The 20,053-nt window shown below is 29.2% G+C and overlaps 1 protein-coding gene and 1 long non-coding RNA gene across 3 annotated transcripts in view; one reads left to right on the forward strand and one right to left on the reverse strand.

The window, feature by feature from the left end:
- LOC100215529 (serine/threonine-protein phosphatase PGAM5, mitochondrial) overlaps nt 1-18,135 on the forward strand; it is a 31,472-nt gene extending 13,337 nt beyond the window's left edge. For both annotated transcript variants that reach the window (XM_065808004.1, XM_065808005.1), the window contains exons 3-4: nt 17,632-17,765; nt 17,844-18,135. In XM_065808004.1, coding sequence (XP_065664076.1) covers nt 17,632-17,765; nt 17,844-17,994 — 285 coding nt within the window. In that variant the 3' untranslated portion in view covers nt 17,995-18,135. The remainder of the gene's footprint in view (nt 1-17,631; nt 17,766-17,843) is intronic.
- LOC136085959 (uncharacterized) overlaps nt 1-19,809 on the reverse strand; it is a 49,146-nt gene extending 29,337 nt beyond the window's left edge. The window contains exon 1 of the long non-coding RNA XR_010641294.1: nt 19,366-19,809. This is a non-coding gene — a long non-coding RNA (uncharacterized LOC136085959). The remainder of the gene's footprint in view (nt 1-19,365) is intronic.
- Between the last annotated feature and the right edge of the window lie 244 nt (nt 19,810-20,053).

Consider the following 20,053-nt stretch of genomic DNA (forward strand, 5'->3'; position numbering starts at 1 on the left):
CTATCACAACCTATAGCTTCCAATGTCAAATGTAAACATCTTCCTTTAAGCCATTTGATTAAATGATCAGCAATTATCTCTGCAGGTTTTTTTAAATCTGACTCTTCAGGAACAAAATTGAATAGATAATTTCCACCAGGTTCACTGCACACAGTATAATGTTCTTTTATTAAACCTGGAAATTTTCTGCCTTCAACATCAAAGAAAATTTTAGTGTCATCTTTTCTACCATCAAAAAAAAACAACTCAAACCATTATTGTTAAGTTCATTTTGGAGTTTTAAGGTCAACTCTTTTCCAATTTTTTCTTGAGCTCGCTTAACTTTGTTGTGGTCAATAATTAAGGAAGTGTTTTCCTTTAGTGATAATTTTAGCATCATTAAGGACAGCAATTTCTATTTCTGCAGTTTCTCTTAAACCTGTATGATGCCTTAAGCTTGCTAATGCTATATTTTTTATATTCATTGTGTTATATAATACACTTTTTTCTTTTACTTTTTTCATTTTTGAAATATTAATTTTTTTTTTTATCATTTGTATCTCCACAGACTTCGTCCGAGTCACTCTTGGGGAAAAAAAATCATTTTCTTGATTAAGAATCTCCTGGTCTATTTTTTATTTTTTTATTTGTGAAACCTGATTTTCTATTGACAATCGTTTATTTTTTTTATTTTGTTTTCAAGTTTCAATATGATCAATGCCAGCTATTTGAAGGATAGCTTTGGTTCCAACTTTTTCTCTTTGATATCTAACAAAGTACAACTCAAGAAGAGGAATTTTTTTTTCTTTTTTACAAGTACATACAATGTGAGCTTTTCTGTCACAGTTTTCTTCACAATTATTCTCTAAGCAAAAAAGTATTTTACAATTGCATGTAAACAAATCAAAAAGTTTATCAAGTTTTTCCATAAATATATTTCTAATTGGTGAGGATACATTGCCATTACTAACTTTAACAGCCAATAACCACAAATCTTTTACTTTACATTTGATTCTTCTTTCAGAATTCATAACTGGATTTATAAATTGAGAATTAGCTTTTTTCCACTGTAACAAAATTCCTGGAATAATATCTTTTACAAGCTGATCTACAGTATAGTTTCTGTAATTTTTTTCACTAATCTCCCTTAAATATAGGCCATACTTGAGAATATCTATGGAAGTTGGGAGTTCTGATGGAAGAAACTCTGAACTCTTTCCAATCAAATTACTATTATTATAATATTGTTTATGCTCTAAAAATACTTTACTTCATCTACAAATAAAAAAATAAGACGGAGGCGTTTTACTAATACAGTAATACTTTTTAAAAACATTGAGCCATCTTTCTGTAAAACAAATTAATTTTATTTATATAAACTTTTATTATATAAATAAATATATACATAAAAAATTTTTTTGAAATAAAAGAAACACACACAAGTTTTTGAAAGGTATTTACATTTAATAACAAACAAAAAATCTACAATTTATAAATAAAATGTAAGACACACAGTTCATCATTCCTACATAATCTAAAAATTATATAAATATTGCGAAAAGGAGAGTGTGTATTTAAAATATAATTGTTGTTTACACGTTGTTTGTTAAACTAAATTTTGAAATGCATGATTTTGCGAACAAAGTTAAATCTTAGTTTACTTCATGGTTTGGTAAATAAATGCGATCTTCTTCGGAGATTTCGGATAAAATTATAGTTTAAGGGTGAAAAAAAGTAGCTTAAAAGATTTTTTTTTCCAAATAAAAAATATTTTCATGTTTTGCATACTGATTTACAAAAAAAAAATACTAGCCATCATCAAATTTCAAAAAAAAGTGAAAATCGACACACCCTAATATATACACACACATGAAAACTAGTTTAACCAGTTTTAAAATGCAAAAATAAAAATTTCTATTTCTACATTAGAAATTTATTTCACTTTTTTTTGTTTATCCATGATTCTTGATTAAATATCATAATATTAGGCCACTGCCTAGAGGATGTTTTTCTCAAGCTAACTACGAGTCACCCTCAAATTTGTTTGCTCCAATGTTAATAACATGAAACAATCACTTTTAGTTTTCTTTTACTTATACTTGTTTTGGGAAATAATATTGACAAATAACATTTTATTGAATTTATAGCCATGTTGTGCCATGTAGCCATGTTTTGGGAAATGTAGCCATGTAGCCATGTTTGATGTTAGCCATGCAGCCATGTTTGAAAATGGAGCCATGTAGTCATGTTTTGGGAAATAATTTTGACAAATAACATTTTATTGAATTTATAGCCATGATGTGCTTCATAGCCTAATTATATTTAAGAAATATTTAGTGTCATGAATGTAATCAGAAATATAAATTATTTGGTCAATTCAATATTTCAACCAATGGCCTGTGGGACACAATCTATGATTTTCCAATTTTTACATATTTTTATGTGCATTATGTAGGTAGGCTAAATTTGAAATTTCAGACTTCAAAGTTTTTTTTTAAATTTAATTCACCTTCCCAAGGACATGAAGTCCGCTACAGTTGAGGAGGCTGCTTTAGTTGTGGTTACAACTCTCTTTCAACTCTTGATAACATGAATCCTGATGAACAAGGTTTTTGCACAGAGAAACAAGTTGAGCGCTGTACCACCAGGGGCATGGCAGGGATCAAAATCATGTACAATGGTTAAAATATTATAGCCTTACAAACACCACACAGTGGCTCCTTTCAATTTTCAAGTGGTCAAAATAGACTACTTTAGAACCTCAAAACCTTTTTCAATCTTTCAACAAGTGTCTCATTTTTTTCTAACTATTTTTTAGATAGTTCTGTCTTTTAAAATTTGTTTTTTATTAACTTGTATCATATTGGAGAAAAATTATAACCTCCTCAACTTTATAAAAAATCTGAAAATCACTGAAATATGCTAAAATGCCCCACCCCAAACTCGAGGGGCAACAATTTGATAAAATATTTTTTGTACTGTTCTCAACTATAAATTTTAAGTTTCATAGTATTATTTCTCAGCATTCAAAAATTATGACCATTTAAAGTTTAAACCCCCTCAGTTTGAGGGGATTACAAATTTTATATGGTCATATTTTTTGAACGCTGAGAGATAATACTATAAAACTTAAAATTTATCGATAAATTAAGTCTAGTTAAGAATGGTACAAAAAGCATTTTATTAACTTATTGTCGCTCACCTTTGGAGTGGGGAGGGGATGAAGTTAAAGATTTTTTTTTTGTTCCCAGCCTCCAATCATCACAATTTTTTGCATTATTTGACATAAGTACAAACATAAAATGTTTGGAGTCTCAATTACCAAAAAATCCTTGATTTGTCACTGATTACTATTGAGTGTTTTAACATAACAAAAGTTTGAAGTAGTTCAAACTTTTTTCTGTTACAGTTCGCACTTTTTAAAAAAAGTTCTAACTGGGAGCCCTATACAAATATATGATAAATTTACATTTGAGTACATTACAGTATGATTTTGAATGAATATAATCTTAATTCTAAATAAATTATTTTTTTAAGTAGTTACTATATTATTGATCTCATAGCAAACAAAATTTATATATGTTAAATAATATTTATATATGTAAATGAATGCTAAAAATGGGCACCACAGGCGCTCTTGAGTTCACTAGCATATATATGTTTACATCTAAATATATTAATGTTGAACTTAATATTGGTAGTGGTTTTTTTGAGCTGAGAAAGAGTTGCAATACTTTATTTTAAGAAAATATGAATGAAAGTGTATGCAAATATCTAACTTATGTAAATTTTGAATTATGTAATGTTAAAACATATATCAAGTTTAACAGTTTTACTTTTACATAAAACTTCATGGCGGCAACATCTCCTTAATTTTGATTTATAGAACTTATTTGTTGTCTCAAACACCAAAAAATCCTGGATCCATCATTAAAAGTAATACAAATTATCCATAAAAGTATTTATTTGTTTATCATCATTAATTAAAACAAAAGTGAATAATACTCCTTCTGTTCCGAAATACTGTTCCAATTTGTATTCAACGTAAAGATTTATTGAAAATAATGTTTTTAATTAAACACATTTTTTATATAAAATATAGACATTTTTCTATAATGTTATAAACAATTTATTCCGATAATATTGTATAATACCATCGCACCATTAATTTCTAAAATAGATGTTTTTTTAATGAAATATTTTGTTTCAAAATACCGTTCCGATTTGTTAAAAATGAATTATAAACTTAAAAATTTAATAACATTTTATCTTTTTTTTTTTTTGTTAATTCACCTCCTCAAGGCTGAGAAGGCCACTACTTGGCATGTAAAATCAAAGAAATTTATCATAAAAATTATGTTTCTAGCCGCCGTTGCGCGACCAAGATTTCACCAACATACAAATGAATGGTTTGATGGAAAGATTGGTATTTGGCCATTTGTAAAGAAAGACTCTGCTTTAAAAAAAAGTAAAAATCGAAGTAAGGGAACACTAGTTACAACTCTAATTGTTGTAGATAAATTTGAGTATTGCAACAAGCTTTTAAATAATGTTTTACCAGCCATACATTCAAAATGTCCGGGAAATCATATTGAAAGGAGTCAAACTTTTATACAACAAGACAATGCAAAACCGCATATAACCATTGATGAGTTTGATATTTTTTAATTTGTCAGCCATCAAACAGTCCAGCACTACAAAGTAAATATTTCAGTAACAGCCCCTAAGAGATAATCAACCTTGTACATAAAACATTTGACAAAATGGAAGGTGGCGCACTTAATAAAGTTTTCTTATCGCTTCAAGACTGTATGTCAGCAATACTGATAGTCAATGGGGGAAATTGCTACAAACAACCTCATATTGGAAAGAATCAATTAATCAACCAACGAAACTTGCCAATTTCTCTTTTTGTTGAACAAAGTGTTCTAAGAAAACCCCTTAATTTTTTACAGCAATAAATAATCTGAATTTTTGATTTAGTTTATTATAATTTCATATATAAGCACAATAAATAAATATACAAAAATAAGATAGAAGGATAGCCTAGTTTTGGTTTGTTGTGGTATATAGCTATACAATTGTGTGTATATGCACATACATATAGTGTGAAAGCTGATTCCATCAATAGCTGATAGTCGACTAAAAATTTCAGGTAGAGTTTTATGGTCATTCTTGAAAAAACTTTAAAATCACGGTATTTTTGCAGCCGGAATGTTTGCTGCAGCCTCGGGCTCATAGTTATTGCATTTAAGAATTTCAATTTTGTGTTTTTTTTAATGCCTTGTAATAGCTGTTGTTGTTGAGCCAGATGTTTCAAGAATAATTTTACAGAGTTTACACTTTAAACTCTGTAGTTCTTTGGAATATTAGAAATAATTAAAAACTTGTAACGCACGTAACTGTTTTAATTTTAAAACTTAAAATCATTTGGTTATTACGTTTGTGACTTTAAAAGTGTTGCTTTTGAAAAAAAGTATTGCTCAACAAAAATTAAAAGAAACAAAAGTTGTTTTAAGAAGTCTTTAAAAAAGATTTTAGTTTAACTGTTGAAAAATGTTTTATATATATATATATATATATATATATATATATATATATATATATATATATATATATATATATATATATATATATATATATATATATATATATATATACTATATATATATATATATATATATATATATATATATATATATATATATATATATATATATATATATATATATATATATATATATATATGTATATATATAATATAACTCAGACACACTAAACATCATTACTATTCTAAAAAATACAAAGCGAAATGTCATGTTGCTACATTTCATTTTGTATCTTTTATCAAAATTACTTCACTATACTGGCAACTTATTTACACTTAATAACTAGACTCAATTTTCTTTTATTTAAAAATTGTATAGAAAATTAGATAATAACTTTAAACGATAAATAACCAACCAAAATTAATAATCAATTAAAACAAGCTGACATTTTTAATTAACAGAGTTAGCGCATAATATTTTATGCACTAAGTTTATATAAAAATTTATCTACTTAAAGTTTTAATTTTTTTGAAGATGTCTTTATTAAACATTTTTTAGACGACTTATTTATTTAAAGTAATTAGGATATCTAAAGTAGGTCTTAGGGATGTCAATAGGACGTCTAAATATGGATATTCTAATAATGTCTTAATTTAGACGTCACTAGGATGTCCTAATAAAGACGTCTTCACCGGATGTCTTTATTTTGATGTGAGACGTTGCGATCTAATTAAGACGTCCGTAAGACGCCTGATTGACGTCTGTGCCCGCTGGGTTGGCACAGAATAATGTTACAACTTGATACTTCTTGTATGAAACTTTAGGATAAAACTGCAGATTTGGCTCTTGGTGTTCGATTGCATAAATCTCTTTTGGAATATGTGACATGAGTTTGTGAAAAAGGTTCTCAAGCATTATTCCTAATCAGTTACAAGCAAAATTCAACAAAGAAGGCACGCAAATTAGGGTTTAGTGAAAATAGCGAGAATGAAGTGGTTTTTTGTGGCGGTGACGAATTTAAGATAAATTTTATCAATCATAGACAAGTTGAAAATGGGCTTGAAAGAAAGGCTTTTTGCTTACAAGTCTGTCAGAAAGTTTGGTTTTTTAACTATTTTTTTAGACCATGATTGTTCCTGTCAATGTTGTTGCTGCCATATCCTTATATACTGTTTATCCTTCAGACTTAGATACACAATTCCATGATGAAATTATCCAGTTTTCCAAGTTTATGGCAAATGAGAAGAATTTCACTTGAATGTTTACACTTGTCAGCACTTGAATGTTTACAAGTAATTCGTAGGAATAAGTTAGAATCAGTTTTTCCCAATGTTGACATCGCATATCAGATTTTTCTTACCCTTCCCATAACCAATTGTAGTGCAGTGAGAGCATTTTCACAAATGGCAATAGTTAAAAATGATCTCCGTTCTTCAATATTAAATGATCGTTTAATTGCTCTTTGTTTAATGGTAATTGAAAGAACACTGATGGAAAATATAAATTTTCAAGATGTCTCAATTGATTTTGCAAATGCAAAAGCAAGAAAAGTTTCTCTGTAAACAAAAAAGTAATCTTATGCTATCTCGGTTTGGAATCCTCACCAAAAACAAGATATAGACCATTTGGAAAAAGTTCAAAAAAGAGCGACAAAAATGGTTATAAAAAATCTTTATAAAAAATGAAATTTGAAAACAGACTTAAGGCATACTTTTTCATAAATGGAGTCTGTAATAATTGGAACAATTTAGATTATAAAACTGTTAATGTGAAAACGATTAACTCTTTTAAAAACAATATTGATAAAAAAGATAGAAGTAAACTGTTATAAAGTAATCTCTTATGTGTAATCTCTTATGTGTAATCTCTTATGTGTAATCTCTTATGTGATTACTTTCTGTGTAATTTTTACACTACGGTTTTCAATATAATAATAATAATAATTATGTTTTTTGCATTCATTTTTAAATATATTTTTTTAAGACTGGGGCCTCAAATATTTTTTGGTTCCCGGCCCCCAAGACCCTTAATCTGGCCTTGGTAATGGTGCTTCATGACTGAAACTAAACGCACAAAAATAAAATAATGCTTGAAAATTAATGAACTTGTATTTTTTTAAAATAATAATCATAGATGAAATCATGCATTTTTTTAAATTCAAACTCTCAATAACTAACATTCAAATTACCTCCTAACGTTAATTTGTTTAAAATAACGCTCGCGCGCACAGATTTTTTTCAATTATAAAAAAAGAAGTTTGACAATATCCAAGTAGTTTGATGTTTAAATTTTTTTTTTCATATCAAAACAAATTTTGAACAATATTAAAAAAATTTAAACTGAATACTTAATACTAAAAGAAATCGATAATAGAAAGAAAAAAAAGAAATGTGCTAACTCACAATTGGTATTATTGAATTTATTTAAAAATAATTTATTCATCGCAATGACTTCTCATCGGCAAGAAAAAGTTACGAAAAAAAATAATAAAAAGACTAAATTAAAAAAAAAAAAGTTCAGTTGGGAGAAAAAATTTTCTTATTTACATGCAAAAATTTTAAATAATAATTTTATATGATAAAAAATATTTTATTTATCTCTGCTCATTTCAAAAACTGTTAAAATAAGTTCTTAAAGACATTAAGACAATCGTTTTATAAAAACACTACTACAAAAATTAGTCGCGTGACATAAAAGGAGATCTAACTATATACATATACATATGCACTGGCGTAGGAACAGGGGGGTGTAGAAGGCAATAGCCTCCCAAATAAAACTCTGGGAGGGAGTGTACACTTCATTTAGCCTCCTAATTTGAATTATGACCCCCTACTGTTTTAAAATTTAATTTTAAGTTGGCGATTATCTTTTTTCTAGATAATGTTAGACTTGTTCTAATCCACCAATGTAATATAAACTTATTTACGAATTCTTAAAAATGTGCATTTTTTTTGCATTATTATGAATGTCGTTTTTAAAGGGTCTCTAGCTTTTAAATAAAATCTAGCTTTTAATACAATAACAATTATTTTTTTAATAACAGGAAATAAGAAAAAATAAGAAAAGTATAGATTTATTACAATATCAGTATACTTTTTGAATAATAAAAAGAACAAAAAAATATATACATATGTGTGTGTGCATATATATATATATACATATATATATATATATATATATATATATATATATATATATATATATATATATATAAATATATATAGATATATACTTTTTGATACAATAACAACGTATATTTTGAATAACATAAAATATAAGTTCTTAAAAAGAGGCATGCATCAAACAAACATTTCATCTAAAAAACATATCTTAGTCATTAAGATTTGAAATATTTGACTCAGAACCAAAAGAGTGTTTTTTTCAGAGAATCAGAGGATGATGCTACAGATGCAGGAAGAATCATTGTTGGCTTCTTGTTATCAATGCGGCAAGCTGTTTAGTACATACAGGTTTAAGAATGGAATGACATTACAAGTTTACATTCCTTTAAATATTTTGCAAGACATTTTTCTGCACAAGAGCATTGCAGCAATAATACAACAGTTCTTTTACTTAGAGCTTATGTTTCTTTTTCTCCTCTGAATAACAATTTTTTTTCTGTTTTTTTCTTTCGAGAAAAACTACTTTTAAAAGCTCATCTTGAGCCTCCATAGATCCATGCACATTAGTGATCCTTGTATTTTTTATTTGATTAACCTGTTTGGGTTTAAATCGGTTCACTGAAAGTAAACCAGGCACTTCTGCTAAAGTGAGACTTTACTCATATGATTCCTCAATGAATGATTGGAACACTTCATACATTGATTTCCAATGTTTAGCTGAATCATACTGCCCTTTTGTTTGTGCCACTTTGGATTGTGATCTTGGAGTTGTTGCTAAGGTTCCTTCTTTTGAGTTCACACTCAAAAGAAGGAACCTTAGCAACAACGAGTTCTTGATTTCTTAGGAGTAGAAGATAGTAGAGAAACATAATCAGTGTTATTGTCATATCAATGGAGCTGTTGATTTGGTGATTGGTTTTGTAGCTGTGTGACTCCAGTAGTATTAGATGGAGACAAATTAATTGATTTGCTTTTCACACAAAAAATTAAGAACTTTGAAGTCTAACCGTGATAAATGACCATCTGTTAGAAGCACAACTGAGCACTCTATACCTTGTTTGGCAAGATGTTTATCAAGCCACTTATACGCAGCCAATAATGAACAGTTGTCTTACGAACCACTCTCTGTGGTTGAGATGATCAAATTTTTGATGTTACTGACAGCTTTTTGTGGTGCCATCTGGCTCGTTATGCCTTAAAAAATTACCTGACAATGAAACCTCTCCTAAAAATATAAATATCATATTTCACTTTTTAAAAATATAAAACTATAAAAGCTACCACTTTAGCTTAGAAAATTGACCCCCTCCTCCTCCCTCCTCCCTTTCCCCTCCCCCAAACTTTTCTCCAGATAATGAAACAAATGGATTTTTAGTTATGCTCTCTCTGTTTTTGCGAATTATTTTTTTACGTCTCTTCTTTACCACCATAAACTAACCCAGTCGCAGTACCGTCTACACTGTAGTTGACAAATTGAGGTGTTTTATTGTGATTGAAAAACTCTTTATGTTGAAATATCACTAACCCATATACTATTTTTTGTTTTTTTATAGTTCTTCATTACACTACAAGCAATCAGTTCATCAGCTAAGGCATCTGGGATAAAAAAAGTTGTAAAATTATTAATAAAGTTACATTAGTTATCAACATACAAAGTATATAAACTTGTTCAAGAGTAAAAGCCAAGTTGAAGAACACTTAAGAATGAAATTGACGATAGATCTTTTTTTATTCAGGCTAAACTAAAAAAACGATATGTGATAAAAAATGTGTACCTAGATGATCTGTACCCATCTCCCTAGTACAATTTAGGGCTCTATTTATTTTAATTCGGCCTTGCCTTTTAATGACAATATCATCATGTTCAGCGTGCCATCTTCTTTAAAATGATTTCCCGAGTCTAAATAACTTGGATAATAAGGTTCCTGTTGGGATGTTGAGAAATTAGTGTAAAGAATAAAATTACATATATAAAATCTTTAAAAGTCATATCTTGTTATACGATATGTATATAAATAAATTGATTTTAATAAAAAAAGGCAGCGTATAACTATTTTTTTAAATATATTTTAGATATAATAATATATTTACTTGATGACACTGACCACAATAGGTCAACGAAATATTGTAAATATATTATTATATCTAAAATATATTTAAAAAAATAGTTGTACGCTGCCTTTTTTATTAAAATCAATTTATATATATATACACGATTTTTTTTGTATAAGCAAATTAGAATTTTGGTCAGAACTCGAGTTGCTTATTTTTCAGCCAATTTCTATATCTCGAGTTGCTTAATGGTTGCTTAAGTTTCTTAGCCTAAATTTCAGTGTTTTTACGAATAAGAGACAAAATACGGTTTAATATCAAGTCTTTAACAGAAGAGTGCTCTTTACAACTAAAATTACTTAAATTCTAATATAAAAAAAGGTCAAAAATGTATCTCTCTTCTGCTGGATCTTTATATTCTTCATCTCCACTTTCTCCGTCTTCTTGTCCGTCTGATTTTTCTACTAGTCCTCTAGTTCCTCGTCTTCTCCTTCTGATTCGTCAGGCAAAACATCAATAGGGTTATCCTATACTTCGTCTGGAATAGGAGTCTCTGTGATTTCCACCGGGTTGTCAATTTCAACAGGGGGTGGAACAACATAAGCAGGCATACCTTCAGGATTTATCTTATCGTCCTCGCTACCATCAGCCGTGATAAGACATCCTGCTTTCGCAAAGCTCCTATAAAGCATACGAAGAAGTTTCTCGTTTTTGGATGTTTTACGGTAAGCTTCACCGATCCAACGAGTTATCAAAATGCGGCGATCTTTTGCCGACAGTTTTCGATCATCGTTGCGAAGCCAGAGTTCGATGTTTTCATCATTTTCAAGCCAGATGTTTTGTTCTGCTTTAATATGTGATTTGAATGCTTTTCCTGGTCCGGCATCAACAGGTTGCCAAAATTGTGTCCCGTTGGGAACACCATCTCTGACTTGGGCTGTCAGGTTATCGCAGATCAAAACATACTCACCCAGGTTAGCGACAGCATCGGAGAGAGTGTTCTTCACCCATTTCACGGAAAACGCTGTATCTGCCCATGCATTTGGTTGCCAGTACACATCTACATCAGTGTCATAGGCAAAAACTTCATCTTGACTAATCCTTTTCCCCTTACCTCTGAAAATCAACGCCGGCTTCACCATTTCTTCAGGACTGAAACATATTTGAAGGGTAGCTTGTCGCTTATCAAGCCCACTGCCAGGTTGAGCTACCCATACTCTATGGTCCCTTCGTTCCTTTCCCTTACTCATTGGAATTTCGTATGTTCGTTTGCTCTCGACTACAAACGGGAGTGGAATTTGATCTACATTGATTCTCTTTTTCGGTGGGAAACGCCCCCATTTTTTATCGTATTTGGGTTTGCCACTTCCAGACTTAATCAACTTTTCTCTCAAATTTGAATGCCATTTCATCAGAATCGGGGTTTGCTTCTTTACGTCAGCTTGGCGCTTACGCTGAACACACAGCATGCGGATCTTATTTTTCCTTAAGAAATGAGTGACTTTTGATTTTGGCAATCTGTCAGCATTCGGGCTTTGTTGTAGATGAATTTGATTCGCTCGGACATACAACCACTCAAAGTTAACTTTTAGCCCCTTTTTTCTTGCTTCGGAGAATTTGTCATAAAGTTTGTTAAACAAAGCTTTGTGTTTGTCGCCTCTTCGGCATTTCCTGAATAACGCGTTTTTCTTGTTTTCGTTGTACTTGTTGTAGATTTCTTTTTCCTTTGATTTCCATCGTGTAATCATACTCTTATGAACGTTATACTTTTTTGCTACATCCCTACTTAACATACCATCGTTTAAGTCATTTAGCGCATCAACCTTTTCTTTTAACGTATAGCTCTTCCGTTTGTCAGCAATTTTTGGTAATTCGTTAGCTTCAACATCAGTAACAAGCTTCTCTAAGACCGATTTTACAGTTTTTTCAATATTATCGTACTTGTTCTTTCCATCAATGATTCAAGCTCCATTCACATCCAAGCTCATTGATTTCGGGTCATTGTCAGTTTGAGCAATATCCATATGTGATAATTTATTTTTACACCAAAACTCGTGCATAGAAAGGGCTTGTGATGTTTTCAGTGATTTTTTGCAAACAATACATTCAAACAAATTATCTTCTTTTTCCTTTGGCACTACATTAACCAACTCACCACGATGACAAATCTTTTTGGTAAAACCAAAGTTGAACAAGTTTGTCTGCTTTCTCTTACTCATGATCTTAACAATATTGTCAACAACATACACAACAACAACACTACTGTGATTACTTTCTTTTGAAATAGTTTCTAAAAGAAGTCATTACATTGCAGAGAAAAAAATTGATTCGAACGCAAAATCGAATGTTTTCATTTCTCAAAAAAACGTGTACGGCTAATTTTTAAACTAAATAAACCTATGATTTATATCCAACATAAAAATAGTATTTGACAGTATATAAAGAAACTTTTTGAGCGCTTTGATTTTTATGCGCCATTTATGAGTCGCTTTTGTAAACATTTGTTCAGAACTGAAGTTGCTTAATATTTTTTCACATAAGGGTTCAATTGATTATAAATGTGTTGTTATAAAAAGAAATTGTGTATATATATAAATGTATATATATATTTATATATATATATATATATATATATATATATATATATATATATATATATATATATACACACACACTGTTAAAAAATTCGCCGTAGATTCAACGGAGAATGTCCGGCAGCAAACAGCCCTTTCTTCGTAAAAGTTTGCGGTTTCCGTAGTTTCTTTTTTCCGTAAAAATCAACCGAAAAAGTCCGTTAAATAAGATACAGAACTTTCTCCGTAAAACTCCCAGTTTCCGTATTTCATTATTTCCGTACAAATTAACGGAGAAAGTCAGACAGCAAAGAGGCAGCACTTTCTCCGTAAAATTTACGGTTTCCGTATTTCATTTTTTTCGTTCAAATCAACGGAAAAACTTCGTTAATTCAGCAAATAGACAGTTACTCAACTCATTTTACAGAGTTTACGCAAAAGTCAAAAATAAATGAACAGAATTTATATGTTGTTATAAAAATGTAATTCGACTATTAAGAAACTACTCATATTTTAAATGGTTAAAAATTACACATCAAACAAAACATAAAAAAACCCAGTAGTTTTGAGTACTTACAAAACATTTAAGAAAATCTATTTTAATCATATAGACCATATGCAAAACGTGCTAAGTTTAAAATATATCAATTTCTATTAATGCACAACTACGAGTAGCTCAGTTTTTAATTGTTTTCTTAAATTCAATTTACTTGCGTTTTCCAGATGAACTCCTTATATGTTGATGAAATAATTATTACAATAACAATAGTTATAATAAATATAAACAAATTATATTATAATGTCTTTTCATCTCTTAATGCATTCCATTCTTAGTCCATTCAAACAGCGCTAGTTCATTTACGAAACTCGGAACTTTCGGATGAGGTCCGACATACTGTTTTTTACCAGTTTTTTTGTTCGATTTAATTTCCTTTTTCACTCTTCATTTTATGAGATTCTTCTACATAATAATTAGATCAGATTGATTATTTTCCACCTCCAAGTTTTGATCAATCTAATCTAATTTTGATCAATCTACACGATTTAATTTCCTTTTTCAGTATTCATTTTTGTGATACATCTACATAATAATTAGATCAGATTGATTATTTTCCACCTCCAAGTTTTGATCAATCTAATCTAATTTTGATCAATCTACATTATTTACAGTAAAAAAAAGAAAAGAAAGTAATGTTGAAAATATTTAAAAATTGTATGTAGATTGAGGGTGTATAGCGTACAGTTGCAGTTAATCAGGATGCAGTGATATAGAAGAAAGTGTAGGTTAGAAGTAGATAAAGTGAGAGGATACATTGCTTTGTATTTTTTAGATTTTTTATAAACAAGTATGAAAATAAATCATCACGAATGACCCTGATCATGTACTTTCGTGTTTTGGCAAAAGAGGAGCACTTTTGTGGAGCAAATCCATGATTTCTCCTGGCTGCTTTTCCAGGAAACTTTGAAAGCATCTATTCGATTGTCTAGCATAGCACTGAAAGATTTAGATGTAGGTACATTTGAAATTCAAGGTTGGGTTGAAACCAAACCCAAAGCATGAACCTGAGAAAAACTTTCAATAGTACTATTTCATTTTAAAAGTTACAATCGAAATTGATTAATATAATATATATTACAAAAATACAAACAAACTATTAAATAATAATTTAACAATTATTAACATCAAAATTTCTACAGATAACTTTGTCAAAAACCACGATCTTAAATAGTTCAAACATAGATCAGATAACGAGAACAATAATTAAGAAAGGCATTTTTAAAAAGACTGGGCACTACAAAGAAGTAAATATAAAAATACATCTAACATACTGTTTTATTTAATATATACCTTCTTTCCATGTATTTATCCTCCATGTGGTTAATCCTCCTCCGGCTAATTTCCACATAGAGGGCACATACCAAGGCCCACGAAGGTGAGTTTAGTTCACTAAAGAGCATCATAACCCCTTCGCACACCAAGATTAAGTGATTTTTAGAAGAATGAAAGGTATTAGAAAGAAAGTTAGAAAAAAGATGAGTTAGAAAGTTGGCATAGAGACAGCGGACAGCATTGCTCTAGGTGTTAGAATGTGCAACTTATGTTCTATATCAAGTTCACTTGATAGAATCCCTTGTTACGTATAATTTTTTACATATCTCTAATATCCTATATATATATATATATATATATATATATATATATATATATATATATATATATATATATATATATATATATATATATATATATATATATATATATATATATATACCACTTTAGCTCCAGTGAAACAAATATAAGTATATTAAAATTTCTAGCTTGAAATTATATATGTGTATAATTTCTTCTCGTGAAAAAGAAAAATGGCGCTCTGTAAATTAGAGGCTATACCTAAGTATACTAAAATATACGGTTAAAGTTCTTAATTTAAAGTTACGGAACTTCTCCTTATCATAAATACGGACAAAATAATATAAAACGATGTGATTATTTCAAAAGTCTTAAAAGTATAGATAAAATACCGTTATTTATTGAAAACGGATTTCTTCTGTAAGGTAACAACGGAAAAAGTCTGATAAATACTACGGAGTTTTTTTACAGTGTATATACACTGTGTGACAAAAGTTATCGTACGCTAAGAAAAAAAAATAATATTCAATATAGACACAATTTTTCTGCTATATTTAATGAAAATTATTTATAATTTTTTTTTTAATAGTATTTATTTTGTTAATTTATGAATTTTTTGGAATTTATATTGAAATAACATTAAAATTAGGCTCAAAATTTGAAAAAAGTACATTAAAGATGATGACAAAAGTTATCGTACACTTGGCGTATACTAATGTTTAACTCCAAACCGTTATGTCCACCATTTTTCATACATTTTTGAAAATAAAGTAAACTATAAACACTTTAAGTTTATTTTCAATTGTTTTAAATGAATTTTTTGGTTAAAAAAAAGTAAAATGAGCTCGAAACGGGTTAAGACCACTGTAGAAATTCGTAAGCTAATAAGCATTGGAATGAAGGAAAATCGTTAAATTGTATTGCAAAAATTGTTGATTCTAAAAAATCCACAGTTTCTTCAATTATTAACAAGTTCAAAAAAACAGGAAAATTAGCTGATTTGCCCCGAAGTGGTCGTCCAAAAAAACTGAATAAGCGTGCTGAACGAAGCTTAGCTTCCACAATCAAGAAAAATCATTTTGTAAGTGCCAAAACTTTAGCTTGCAAAATAGAAAACGATTTGGGGGTTAAAATTAGTCCAAAAACAGTCATTCGAAGTCTTAAAAGACAAGGATTAGTGAGTCGCGCTCCGAAGAAAGGTTCCTTGTATTAGTGATAAAAATTGTAAGCTTCGATTAAACTATGCTAAAACGTTAATAATTAAACTATGCTAAAACATTAATATGCTAGACTCATTCTGGAATAAAGTCTTATGGACAGATGAGTCTAAATTTAATGTAAAAAGATCTGATGGTAGAATTCGTGTATGGCGTTTATCAAAAAAGTTCATTAGAAAATGGAACTACAGTCCGAACATTTAAACACGGAAATGGATCAGTAATGGTTTGGGGATGTATGTCGGCAGCAGGTGTTGGAAAGTTAGTATTTATTGAAGGAAATATGTATAAACATTACTATAAACGTATTATTAAAGAAAGTGTTGAACAATCAGCACGTAATCTTGGTATTGGTGATGACTTCGTTTTTCTTCAAGATAACGATCCCAAACATAAGGCCAAAGATGTGATGGAATTTATGGAAAAAAAAGGTTGGGACATACAAAATCATCCACCTCAAAGCCCTGATTTGAATGTAATAGAACATTTATGGGATGAAATCGATAGACGAATAGATAGAACAGGTGTAAACACTATTGAACAATTAAAAGTCCAAATTGTAAAGACGTGGGAATCAATCGATCCGTCTATTACAAAAAAACTCGTTGAATCGATGCCAAGACGTCTTGCTGCTGTTGTAAAAGCTAAAGGACAAAATACACGATACTAAAATATAAGTTTAGTTCCCATAATATTTATCAAAGTGTACTATTTTGAAAGCGTACGATAACTTTTGTCACCTTGATTTTGTTACTTTTCTTGCTTTTTCATCAAGATATTAAAATAAAAATTTTTTCTTGTTCTGTTTTTTTTAATTTTTGTTTAAATAATTATAAATCAAATAGTTTTTGTTCAGTTTTTAACTTGTTCCTTGCATTTCTTTTATTCTAAATTAAGAGTTAGTAATTTTTTTAAAGTGTACGATAACTTTTGTCACACAGTGTATATATACGAATAAATACTTTTTAATAGTATAATTTATTTTTTAAAACATTTATTTTTTACCAGACATTTTACAAAGATAATCCAAGGATAGAAGGGGCTTTCCGAAAATACATTCATCGTGCTGATTCTTCTCAAAAAGAAGACAGTTTTGAGGTGCTAGTATGCCACGGAAATGTTATCAGATATTTTGTTTGCAGGTATTTTTATTGTAAGTATTATGAAAAAAATAGTTTAAGACCAAAATGGTTTAAAAAATTTATGATTTTTGTTAACAGAGCCTTGCAGTTTCCACCTGAAGGTTGGTTGCGTATGAGTATTGGCAATTGTGGCATTACTTGGCTTACTATTCGACCAAATGGCAGTGTTTCTTTGCGTGGGTTAGGTGATGTTGGACATCTGCCACCTGAGCTTATAACGTTCAACTAAATTTATATAAAATGAAGTTGAAAGGCGTTGAAAAACAGCTGTTTTTTAAGCTTGTTTAAAATGTTGTACTATTCCAACAATTGGCGCTGTTTATATTTGCTTGGTGTCGAGAAAATAACAATTTTTTTCCTTTTTTCGAAAGACGTTTTTTCTCCCGAATCGCACCGCTTTCCAACGTTTCGTAAAATAAGTGAGTAAAAACAAAGTTTCTGCAATTTTTGAATTTTTAAATATAGTATGTCTAATACAAATTGTTAATTACAAAAAAGTAATGTTTTATTTTCCTCAAACAATGATAAACTGAAAGTCACAAACTTTTAATAGTAGCCAATTTTTCTTTCACGTCATTTTGATGAGTGAAAAGTTTCAGTTCAAAGTTTTTCACTGAAAAATTTAATTTTTAAAAATATGTTAATTTAAAAAAAATTTTTTTGTATTTTTTTCCAGTTAGCTATTCCAACTAGGTCTGAATATTTGTTATATATAATTATATATATATATATATATTTGTTATATATAGTTATATATATATATATAAATATATATATATATATATATTTGTTATATATAGTTATATATACATATATATATATATATATATATATATATATATATATATATATATATATATATATATATTTGTTATATATAGTTATATATACATATATATATATATATATATATATATATATATATATATATATATATATATATATACAGCGGTTGCCAAAAATTAAAGACCACTCATTTTTTTTTTAAAATTTATTTTTAACCTTAGTATAATTTTATTTTGGAAAAAGGTATCAAAAAAAGAAAAACATTTTTAGAAAGAGTTTTTATTGTATTTTATATTTATTATAAAAGAGTTTATAATTTTTTTACAAAATAATGTTAAAAAATTAAAAAACTGACTAGTAAAAAATATAAATGGGAAAAACAATTGGACAAAATTTTAAGACCAGTTTCAAAAATATTTCAAAAAGCAATAAAAAAATAATTTAGAAACGTGTTGTTCCTCCATTTGTTTTCAAGCACTCTTGTACTCGTTCTGGCATTGAATTCATTAAAGTTTTGATTACTTTATCAGGCACATTTTTCAAATGATGAGAGATAGAAGATTTCAAATATTCCAAATTGTAAAGTTGTTCTTTACCAAGCTTGTGATCAAGCCACGACCATAAATTCTCTATTGGATTCAAGTCTGGACTATTGGCAGGCCATGGAAGCTTTTGAATTTTATCAGAATTGAGCCAATCGCTAACAACATGCGCTTTATGACACGGCGCATTATCTTGCTGGAAAATGAATCCATCTTGCAACTGCCATAAATCAATGCTAGGAATAAGCGAGTTTTCCAAAATTTCGATGTACCTTTCTTTGTTGAGTCTACCATCGAATAAATGAAAAACGCCAACTCCACAGGCACTCATACATGCCCAAATGCCTATTGAACCACTGCCTTGTTTTGTTCGTTTCAAAATGCATGATTCATCGAACCGTTCGCTTGGAAGTCTACGCAACATTACGCGACCTTTTCTGTTGTCTACCTCAACGTTCATTTCATCATTAAAGACCACACGGCTCCACTGATCTGTTGACCAATTTTTATGTAGTTTGCACCACTCTTTCCTGGCAAATTTTTGTTTTTTATTTAAGCGTGGTTTTTTTGCAGCAGCACGCCATAAATAATTTAAATTGTGGAGAACCCTTTGCACAGTTCTAGGGCTTGCTTTCAGACCATTTGACAGTGTCCATTTTGTAGACAAGTCTGTAGATGATGCTTGTCTGTTTTCTTTCATTAATCTCACTAACGAGCGAACATCACGGTTATTTGAAATTTTATTGCGTCCAATCCTATGACGATCATTAATTGACCGGGTCTCTTTGTATCGTTGAATTATAATAATAATGCAAGAGTGAGACCTTCCGTGCTTTTCTGCTATTTGTCTGATGCTATAGCCTTCTTCATTTAATACAAGAGCCGCGTATCTGTTTTTTTCTTTTTCTTTGCACGCATTTTTGCAATATTTTTATATCCTTATTGCAATTCAAAAAATAA

Source organism: Hydra vulgaris, chromosome 10 (genome assembly GCF_038396675.1).
Source record: "Hydra vulgaris chromosome 10, alternate assembly HydraT2T_AEP".
Taxonomy (NCBI): Eukaryota; Metazoa; Cnidaria; class Hydrozoa; order Anthoathecata; family Hydridae; genus Hydra; species Hydra vulgaris.